Source organism: Myxocyprinus asiaticus, chromosome 26, assembly GCF_019703515.2.
Source record: "Myxocyprinus asiaticus isolate MX2 ecotype Aquarium Trade chromosome 26, UBuf_Myxa_2, whole genome shotgun sequence".
NCBI lineage: Eukaryota > Metazoa > Chordata > Actinopteri > Cypriniformes > Catostomidae > Myxocyprinus > Myxocyprinus asiaticus.
In genome coordinates, this window is record NC_059369.1 from 20,960,870 (window position 1) to 20,972,558 (window position 11,689).

General features: G+C 36.6%; 1 protein-coding gene across 1 annotated transcript; it reads right to left on the reverse strand.

Annotated features, from left to right (window-relative positions):
• Positions 1 to 1,423: 1,423 nt before the first annotated feature.
• LOC127417400 (forkhead box protein L1-like) lies at positions 1,424 to 5,487 on the reverse strand. The gene has a single exon (XM_051657431.1). It carries the CDS (start codon positions 5,273 to 5,275, stop codon positions 4,151 to 4,153), a length of 1,125 nt encoding a protein of 374 aa, XP_051513391.1. The 5' UTR covers positions 5,276 to 5,487; the 3' UTR covers positions 1,424 to 4,150.
• Positions 5,488 to 11,689: the final 6,202 nt, after the last annotated feature.

Here is an 11,689-nt window from a genome sequence, read left to right on the forward strand (position 1 = left end):
TAATTTTAGAAGAATATTTCAGCTCTGTTGGTCCATACAATGCAAGTGAATGGCGACCAGAACTTTGAAGCTCCAAAAAGCTGGTAAAGGTAGCATATAAGCAATCCATAAGACTCCAGTGGTTAAATCCATGTCTTCAGAAGCACTATGATAGGTGTGGGTGAGAAACAAATCAATATTTAAGTCCTTTTTGACAATAAATCTACACTTTTACCAGCCCTACTATGCACATTCATGAAAGGACCGCGTTCTTCTGCTTCTGTTTCTTTGCTGATTCGTATTCTTCGCACATATCACCACCTCCTGGGCAAGGAGGAGAAAGAAAAAAGGGAGGAATAAAGCAAAGAAAAAAATTTATAAATCATATTTGCACAAAAAAAATTCGATTTGCAAGAAGAATGTGAATCATACGAATGCGAATCAACTATACAAAAACTAAAAGTAACAGCTGTTGAGCAAAAGCAAAACTAAATTGAAAGGACAATTTGAAAATTGAATAGAAATAAAAACTAAATTAAAAAATCTAAACTATATTAACCATGACTGGATGGACAGAATTGTGTGTGAGTGTGTTTCATGAGCAAACCTGATGGCAAACATGGGTCTTGTGCTCTCTGCATGCAAATGACTATGAATAAAACGGAGCGGTAGGAAACATAACTTGATTAGGAGCTAATGTTCCTCCCAGAGAGACCATCAATCTTCATCAAAGCCCCACCCCTCCCGCAGCGCTGAGAGCATATTTGGACAACTGAGTTTGGTTTACGCTAGGAGTGAAAACATATAATAAACACAAAGATTAAAACTCTTTTGATGCAAGCAGTTTGAGATGGCATGATTAAATGTTGCCTGGAGTTTGATTGCACATGAAACAAGGGTGATGACACGTCTGCATTCTGGCTCCATTTCTCTCATTCTTGATTTGACTCCTATCAGACCTATCAGGCCTTGTCAACTCTGTCTCAGATGAGTCATTAGAGGAGATGCAAGTTTTGAACCATGGACCTCTACATGACCGGACCGATGGTAAATTCTTTATTATGGTGAAACATAGGTCTGAAGCACATTGGGACATGAGAGGGTGGCAAAGTGCTGTTTGTTGACTTGAATCAATGAAAGTTTTTGTCAGTTTGATTAAACAACAAAATAGAATTGACTCAGAAGTCAGAAATGACTTCAAGTGAGCCAAACGATATGTTTTTGTTCATGCAACAGAAATGTGGTCTTTTTAGTCAGACAACTGCTTTTATCCAAATTTGCTCTACATTCAAGGCAACATCTCTCATGGTAGAGCACTTATGGTTGTGACCACAGAAAGTGTGCTCTATTTCCAGTTAAAATAAATGAAAATGAGGCAACGTTTCCCTGTTAGACTTGAGTGCAGATTTGTTTTACACTTATGAAGATCATTTTTCCAGTTTGTTTATTTTAATATAATGCTTGAGAAGGACAGAACAGAACACAAACTCTGTTGTCCATCTGCTGCAAGCCTGTGAGAAAACATTTGCCATGTGTGAAATTGTATTGTGGTTACAAAAAAAAAAAAGGAAAGATCTAAAAGATACTACAGTATGGTCTGTCCAACTCTCTTGTTCTTAAATAATTAGCAATACATCTTTATAACATAATTGTATTACATAATCTTAATGTAACTTAACTTAAAATGTAAATCAATCAAAATGTATTATCTTAATCATGTCTTTTAAAAGTACATGTGTATGTTAAGGCCTGCATGCGTGTACTTTCTCTTGTTTTTATTCACTGCAGAGTATTGTACTAAAGGACAACACTAGAGGGCACAATGCTCTTTGTTGCAGTTTTCTTTAGTACTGTGTTTAAATGGACTATGATATATCTATTTTGAGGACATTTTGACATCACAAGTCCCAAGTGTGAGAATATAGTGCAAAAACATCTATAAATTAAATATACCGAATAAACCTTTGAGTTGAAAGGAAAAAAGGCTGAAACTAACAAGTTAGACTTTAAAAATGAGTCTTAATAATACAAAATAAAGTTCTAATTATGGAATAATTCTGCTGATTTCAAGTGATGAAAAATAAATTATGATATTGAGGACTCCTGTTGAATATGAGAGATGGTTGATATTTAAGCATAAAATTAACCAATGGGATCATAATGTTTTGTTATAATCATGGATGGCAAGTACAGGGCTGTGGTCCAGTCCAATGGAAATGCAGACTGCTCCATCTAAGGAGTCCATCTGTGAAGAGGAGGACAGATGGAGGCAGTAGATTGAGAGATGTAGTCTCTTTCTCTCTACAAACCTTCGGATGGATGACGTTCTATTTACACTTCTGACCAAAAGAATCCTATACACAGGAAATGCTTGTGGATGTGAGTTCCTCTTCTCGAATGTGGGGAAGCTTATTTATTTCCACAAGCATTCCTGATTTGCACTCACTGAGACTTAAACCTTTCAGTTCAAAAACCACTTATGGCTATATATGGTGGCAAGCAATACATGTGGGACACTAGTTTCAAAGTTCAGCATTATTCTTAGTTCTATGCTGTTAGAATGGTTATACTGTATATTTATCAGTTAGTCATATTTAGCCAGATGTACTGAGATTCAGGTACATACTGTATATACGGTTAGTGGGGTTTTTAGTGTATCTCTCAGACTTTTAGCAAATCTCAAAGAAATCTCAAAACTCAGAATTCCACATGCCCAAGCATTTATTCATTAATCAAAATGAAAAGAAAACTTATGAGACTCATAAGGAAATCAAAATGTATTAAACAGCATTCCTTGAGGTTTTAAAGTTTCAGTTAATAGGCTCAGAATGATTGAAAAACACAACTCAAGCTGTTTTGAGATTAAAGGAATTTGAATATTTGAAGAAATTTGTTGAATATTTTTCTTACACATGCTTGTTTATTTAAGGAATTGTGTTTTCAATTCAACCCCATATTTACTGGGTTGGGGAAGTGAATGGTCATATGTCCACGGTACAAATCGGGTTTTGTTTTACCCCAATGTGAATCTGTTTGAGTATCTACAGCATGGCCGTCACTTTGTTTTAAAAAGCGGTGGGGACAGTTGGAGGCTGGGACATTGCGAAGTGGCGAAACTCATTAATATTAATTAGGTTATGTGCAGATAATATCAAATAATATTTTACTGTTTTGATAAATAGTCATTCTTAATGAACAATTCAAGCACTCCAATAAATATTTCGCATAATTAATTTGATAACTTGAACCGTGCATTTAACACTGTCAGTACTGGGATTTTTTTTGTCGGTAAATAAATACATGCAGGTCCATTTCTAGCTATAAGCGCTATAAGCAGCCGCTTAGGGCCCTCGAGCCACCAAGGAGCCCTCAAAGCGAGGTCCTTTTTTATTTTATTTTACTAAAAGCTGCGAGTAAGACTCAGGCAGCTGTAGCGGCTCAATGAGACAGTTATAGGGGGCCCCCTTGTGGCCCGAAAGGGAAGGGAGAAATTCTGTTGAGAGATGACATGGAGAGAACATCACAGCCTGCTGCCACAGTTTCTTCTGCATAATACACTTACCTGACTAAAGTGTATTTTTATTTATTTATTTTTTTTAAATGGTGGGGACAAAATTAGCAAAGGCAAAAAGTGGAAGGGCCATGTCCCACCTGTCCCACCCGTAAATGACGCCTTTGATCTACAGTATAAATTTGTTAAAGAACGTTCAAAACAACAGTACAGTCTATAGTAGTTTGTCTGTCTTTGTCTTTCTCAAATGTGTAGGGAGGAGTATATACAGTATAACCATAGTTCAGATAAACATTAACATTTAGCAAAGTCAGACATCTGTGCTATGGATTGTTTGCAAAGAGTCCCATCTTGATAATAGTATAGCCTACGTCATAAGAATGAACTACTGTTACTCTTCAGTATGTGGGCCACCCATGTTGAATCCCATGAGGACAACAACCATAATAATAACAACGGTAATACAATAATAACAACAGTTTTATTCTTAATCCCTCATAAATGTTTTATAAACTGTAGGCTATTTTATTTCCCATTAACAAGAATGGTGAATGTTACTAGACTGAATTTACTGTAGCCTATCTTGTCTAAACATAACAATGCCTCTTTGATTAATTTATTTGCGTCAGTGTGATGTCATGCCATAAAAGCCTCGAGCAGTCAAAAGAAAAATCTGTCGCCTGTTTTCTCACTAAAGTTCAGCATTTTCTCAGGACAGGTGAGAGACAGGTACGAGCAGAGCGGGAATCCGCGTGGATACAGCTGTGGGTGCGCGTGCGCGATCAGTGAGGACGTGAGCGCGTAACCGCGCGACTCCAGAAGAGCCACCGGCGCTCCCGCAGCAGCACCGCACCTCCGTTGGTGGTGATTCTCCTTTTTCGATAGAATACTGTCAATGCTAAACTCCTTCGATTTGTCTGTCGTTTTTCTAGGGTGCGTTTCGGCATGCGTGTCTTCTGATCTGGCGTCTCCAGTTCGCGCGCTCCCAATTGCAGCTGGCAAAACGCCGTCCGGTCGCTCCATGGTTACCAGCACTCGAGGGTCGGTCTGTGTGTCGGTGCGATTTATCGGGTTCAGCGACTCGGGTGTCGGGCATCGTGGATTAGGGCGCGTCAAACACCAGTCTTTCGTAGAGTCGGATGACGCGCAAAACTCGGTGCGCGTGGCCACACTTGGAGTTGCATTGTGTGACTGCTCTCTTTCAAGGTGTTTTTTGTCCGTATTCGTTTGCTTCGCTACTAAACGTGAGTCCTCTTTTTCCAAGTGAATGCTGTGGTGATGTGTCGCACCTCGGGTTCTCTTAGGACTCGTTTTGGTCACGCGCGTCTCTTGAATTTTGCACTTTCTCTTGCGTCGCCGGTAGTTCCCGTTCTCGAACATGTCCAGGCATTTGGTGTCCAGCGTCCAGTAGCTGCCCTTGCCCGGGCGCCCTTTCTCTCGGGGCACTTTGATGAAGCAGTCGTTCAGCGAGAGGTTGTGGCGGATTGAGTTCTGCCAGCCCTGCTTGTTGTCATGGTAAAAGGGGAAGCGGTCCATGATGAACTGATAGATCCCGCTGAGCGTCGCGCGCTTGTCTGGCGCGTTCTTAATTGCCATGGCGATGAGCGCGATGTAGCTGTAGGGAGGTTTCTGCGGAAGCTCCTGTCGGGTGGACGCGAATCCCAAAGTGGGGATAATGCCCCCAACTTCGCCCCCGTAGACGTAGATTAGGGAGGAATTCGATAAGCCTAGAGTTGAAGAAGACACGCCGGTCGGCTGGGACACTTGACTGCGGTGTAAACTCATGACTGCAGCGAGGACAGTTTCGGTCTGTGGAGATCACCGGCAGGCCTGAGCAGATACTGAGCGCTCCATGAGTCTAAAATGTTAAATAATTGTTGTCCGTTTTGCTGTTTTATGTTGGCTTAGCGCTGGAAAATAAACGGTCTATGATAAACACTCGTTGTGTTCTCTCAGCCCACCCACATTAATTAAATGTTCATTTGCCGAAATCCCCGACTCTCTCTCTCCCTCTGCGTGTCCCCTGCCTACCAGCCAATGGTGTGCTCGCTTATTTCTTCATTTGTTTATAGAATTAGTCTGTTGATAAGTCTGCCCACCCAAGTTGAATCAAGCTGTGTTTATTTGGAAAAATTTCCGGGCACCCAATACATAAACGCACTGATCTGATGTTTGAAATATCACGTCCACCCTTAACGCTGAAAGTTGCTCGCACAGAGAGAACAAGCAAACATGACAGAGCCCTTTCTGGGAGTTGCTTTGGGTTACTAGAAAAGAACACAAAGCGGGCGATGTAAAGGGGAGATAACTTACACAATTTCTTTGTAATTCAGTTTGTGTCAGATTACCCTCCCCTTGCAGCCGAAAGTATTGCTAAAACATAACAAATCCCATTCACACTTTTTTTTTTTTTTTTTGCCCAATATATAGCCTATATATATATACATATACACACACACACACACACACACACACACACAGTACTGTGCAAACGTTTTAGGCACTTGTGAAAAATGTTGCATAGTGAGGATTTCTTCAAAAATAATGCCATAAATAGTTTTCATTTATCACTTAATGTCATATAAATTAAACATAAAAAAGCTAACTCAATATTTAGATAATCTTTGCCATCAAAATAGCACCAATTCCCCTAGGTACACCAGGACACAGTTTTTCTTGGTTGTTGGCAGACAGGATGTTCCAAGCTTCTTGGAGAATTCACCACAGTTCTTCTATCTATTTAGGCTGTCTCAATTGCTTCTGTCTCTATATGTAATCCCAGACTGACTCGATGTTCAGTTTGGGGGGTTGTGGGGGCCATGACATCTGTTGCAGGGCTCCCTGTTCTTCTATTTTATTCTAATCTATTTGCAAAAGGACTGTTTGTTTAAAATTGTATTTCCCATTGACACACTAAAGCTGAAGATATAAATAACCATCTTAGGACAAATGTTTTTGTGAAACATATTATGTGCCTAAGACTTTTGCACAGTACTGTATATATATATATATATATATATATATTTCAAATGAATCTTTAATAAGAAAGTCAAACAGTGGTTGTCTGTACACAAATGATGGCTGTGTATGTTCTTGACTTCTGTACACTGTAAAAAAAAAAATGTCCATAATTTGATAACGAAAAAAGAATGTAAAAATGCTACAGTGAAAATGGCTAAACCTGCAAAAATTGCCTATAATGTTTTATTCTTCTTTACAAAAGAAAGAGTGTAGCTTATTTGGTCTACAGTAGATTTAATGCATTTGTTTTTCCATATTACATGTTATTACCTTTATTAGCAGCTTTCAAAATGATTAACAGCAATTAAACTTCAAATACACTCTGATGTAAACAGTTTGCTCCAGTTGTCTTAATGCAACATTAATTTGTCATCAATGAATTAGTCTGTAGACCTCAGAACAAGAACACAAATGTGCTTTAAGATTGTTTGTATAAGTAGACAGATTTTTCTGTTATTTTTAACCATTAGCAACATGCTACAGTAAAAATGGCTAAACAGGTAGTTACCTTAACATATACATTAAAAAAGAATAGTATATTTAACAAGACAATAAAAGTAATTTTACAGTAAAATATTGTTAAAAAAATAAATTATGATTTTACCACATAATTAACAAGAAAAATCCCGTTAATGGTAAACCCTTCTTAAAATTACGGTAAAAACTGTAATCGGCGTTCAAGTCCATGCGTGACCTATCACATTTCATTATATTTGATGCTTCTTTTTATTTTTCAATATCAGTTATGTACATTAGGGTGTTCTGTGTTATATTTTATGTAGTTTAGCTAATGTTTATTGCATTATTTTAGTGTCACCCTGTCCCTGATGGTGTTTTGTGTTTGGGTGAGTGACACTGTGCACTCATTGTGTCTCTACATGTGTATTACTTATTGCTCCTGGAAGGGAAAATCTTGATAAACTTTAAGTCATCATGTGACCTTTTGTAGTTACCACGCTGATTTCTGGCAATCACAGCAGCTGGTATTTTGCCATAAATGTAACTGATTTTACAGTGTAGCCTGTTTATTGTATGACATAAAAAATTAACCAGTTTGCTGACAATAGACGAAAGAGCAGGACTATCCAAAAAAGGCAAACTTGGCAGGATGTTAGGATAAACTGTATTATTTGTGGATGCACGCATGATGCTTTATATTATGTATTTTCCTGTTTATAGGGACGAGAGGGATTATAACAACTTTACAAGTGCACACAGCTGGCCTGTGATTACATTACCCATTTGGAGGTTTCTGTGGATAATCTTAAAAGTTGTTCTGAGTTTGTCCTTTCCCTCTAAAGATGGTGATTCATAAAGTTTCTGACAACTGCCAGCATGAGACTGTGTTAAAGTAGTTTCTTCTGTTGATGTAGGCTAATACACCAACAGAGGCTGTTTATTCCCACCAATGTTTTGCCCTTTTCTTTGAGTGTCTCTTACCTTCGGGCAATGTTTTATTCTCCTTAACAAGAAAAAGAGTATGACTTATTTGGTCTGTATGTGTTAAAATAGATTAAATGCATTTGTTTTTCCATATTACATGTTATTACCTTTATTAGCAGCTTTCAAAATGATTAACAGCAATTAAACTTCAAATACACTCTGATGTAAACAGTTTGCTCCAGTTGTCTTAATGCAACATGAATTTGTCATCAATGAATTGGTCTCTAGAACTCTAGAGAAATGTGCTTTAAGAATGTTTGTATAAGTAGACACAGATTTTTCTGTTATTTTTAACCATGAGCAACATCCCTTAAAATTCCTTACTCTTTGACTTATCCATCATGTTCCCATCTGAAGGATAAAAACAAACAAAATACCCAGTGAAACAGACTGGCAATGTTTGTTACCAAACACAATAAATAAAATCAAGTCCAACAATGTTTCCACAAACAAAGTAATTGGAGTTTTGATCGGGGTTCTTGATGCAAAGAAAGTCAAATCATTCACAGAGCTTTGCAAATCATGCACTGGGCTTTGCACTGTTTGCTACTGACTTATCAATTTATGTCAAAAGCGAATATATATTATTAAGAAGCAGATGTTTGTAGAAGAATTAATTTTGGTCATTCTATTTGGACAATTGCTGTTTGCCAGGAATTTTTTATCTGAAAGTACCATTAATTGCATAAGAAAGACCCACTGGAGCAACATGGGTAAAATGTTTACCCATAGATAGCGTATTGCATATATTAAAAGGAAAATAGTTTGTTACACAAATTCACCAAGAACATGCTACCGTATTATACTGCAGCCATGTGATCAACATTATCAAAATCCAGGAGGAGCTACAACCTTCAAGACAAGTCATCTAGATCTTCAATGTTGCCAAGGACCAGCAAAAGCCTTACAAAAGCCTAGCTACACAAATATTTGGCTATTATCATTGCACAGTTATCTTATCATACTTCCATACTTCCAATTATTTCACTTTCCACCTTTTCAACATACTGTTATATTAATATTATGATTTATGATCTCTGTAACATTAAATAAAGTTGTGTTGCAGTAAATTCTGTTCTATTCTATTCTATTCGCATGCACCTGCCCAACAGATATTTATCATAAAGTATTTTTTTATGTTGAATATAAAACCACAGATGGTGTTCTTAATCCCAGTGCCATTTACTACACATTCCATCTGTTGTGTCATCACCACTGTTGATGCAAGTCCTCTAATAAATCCCGCCATCTGGTGGTTTTTATTCAGTATTCTTGTTCAACAGTCATTTCAAGTTGCTATGTTCACTGGTGTGGCTCTTCCTGTGTGCGACCACAAGCTGATTTCGTTTACTTAGTTGTCACGTATAGTCTCAGGCTGGACTGAACATATAAAGTAAAGAGCTCCATATCTTTCGAGTGCCCATAACAAATCATCAGCATCTTCATTTTTCTCTGTATAACACACTGTATGTATAGCCTACCGTACTGTGTACAAACAATATATACACAAACACAGTTTTGTGGATATTTCTTAGTAGGCCCAGTGATAAGTCAACTAAGCTAAAAAGTAAACTTTCTTATTAAGGCTCTTACCCTGACATTCAAGGTTTAGGATTAAGATATATTTTTTTCCTAGTTCATTCTGAAATTCTCAGCCTAACCGGTTTGGTTAAAAAAAATAAATAAAAAAAAAAGTTTTTTTTTATTGCTAATATTTGTATTTACTCCAAAACCATAATTACAATAATGCATTAGGCTACGACATGGTTTCAACAATAAACATGAGTTCCCAAAAAAAGTAGAAAGACCCTATATTATATATACTGTATATATTATTATATACATATATTTTTTCATTGTATTTAACCTTTATTTAACCGGTTTAGTCCCATTGAGATTTGAATCTCTTATACAAGAGAGACCTGGACAAGAAAGTCAGCAACCAGATCTATACAGCATACCAAATAAATACATAAATTAACATCATATTAAATGACATAGAAAAATCACAATCATTAACAACAGTTACAATGAAAGGATTGTAATTTCTTGGACTTAACCATCACTTAAAATTCACTAAGAGTAATAAGATCTTGAAATTTAAGGACAGATTGCAAACTGTTCTAAGAAAATGGTGCTGAAAACTTAAAAGCCTTTTTACCCATTTCAGAGTGAGCTTTATGAACAGTCATCATGAGTACAATATCCTGAGACCGTAGTCCATAAACACCACATTTCCACATCATGAAAACAGATAAATAACTAGGTAATATTCCAAAACTTGCCTTGTATATAAATGCATACCAGTGACTAAGTCTACGCATTAAACATGATGGCCAACCGACTTTGAAGTATAATATAAAGTGGTGAGTAAGGTTTGAGCAATAAGTAATAAACCTTATGGTCCCATCCAGCATATGATGACAGTGCACTGATGCATTCATACAACAGGTCACCATAGTCAAGAATAGGTAAAAATGTTGCTTCAACCAATCCTTTTCTCACATCAAGTGAAAAACTTGATTTGTTCCTAAAATAGAAAGCTATAGTTTCAATTTAAGCTTACTCACTAACCGATGTATATGAGGCTTAAAAGACAATTTGTCATCCATTACAAAACCCAAGTATAAAACCACTTACATTTTTTGACCTTGCGGAGTGAAAATACTTTCAGTCCATTTAACTTTCCTTGAATTTGTAAAAATTATAAGCTTAGTTTTATCCTCATTTAACACTAGCTTCATTTGATAAAGCTGAGCCTGTATAAAGTCTTTCTAGCTGGTCAGTCCACTGTCGGCCATTTTTGGGACGCTCTCAAGAGGCTATTTCCAGTCATGACAGTGTAGCTCCCATCTACTTGAATGGAGAAAGACCAAAGTCTCAAAAACGGTTGGTCAAAATTACGATAAAAGAACAAATTTCAAATCAGCAGTAAAATCTGACAACATTGGTATCATAAATTGTGCTTCTTTACCTCAGATTACGTTAAAATACGCAATTTTCCCGGCTTATATAGCTAATACGCATGCGTGTTTTCGAGTTGATTGACAGGCGATTTCAGTAACTAAAAAGTGATTAGTTCCTTTAACTGTAAGGCGGGACTTCCTTTCTACGTACATCCGTTGACCGTTGGGCTCCCTTGGTTGAGCGTTCCGATGTCTCCCACTCATTTTAATAGAAGTCTCTGCTAAATAATCTCTGCCTTGAATCGCATCAAAAGCATTTTGCAAACACTTAAAAGCTTTTAGTGGATTCACAGCAATAGATTGCAATATCATCTGTATAAAAATGAACTTTTTGAATATTTTCCCCCAAACAATTGATATGTGTGTGTGTGTGTGTGTGTATATATATATATATATATATATATATATATATATATATATATATATATATATATATATATATATATATATATATCAGTTCTTGGTCCTCTTTTATTATATATATATATATATGGAACCCCTTTACACACCCTCAAAGCATAGGTTAACATCAACCTTAACGGCCTGGGTTCTGTGAATAAGATAGCTAGTAAACCAGCCTACAGCATTAACATAATAATAATAGCCTATTAATAAAATAATAATAATCAATATTTTATAGGGTCTTCTTTCACATTAAATTATTTAATTAAAGTACCAAATCTTCTTATATTTTTTCTTCTAACTTATTTTAAGGATTTAAGAGTAACTCCAGAATTCGTTTTGAAATAAAGATAATGTTTTTGCTTTA

Coding starts and splice junctions, on each gene's coding strand:
- LOC127417400 (XM_051657431.1), bottom strand. CDS start 5,275: ATGAGTTTACACCGCAGTCAAGTGTCCCAGCCGACCGGCGTGTCTTCT.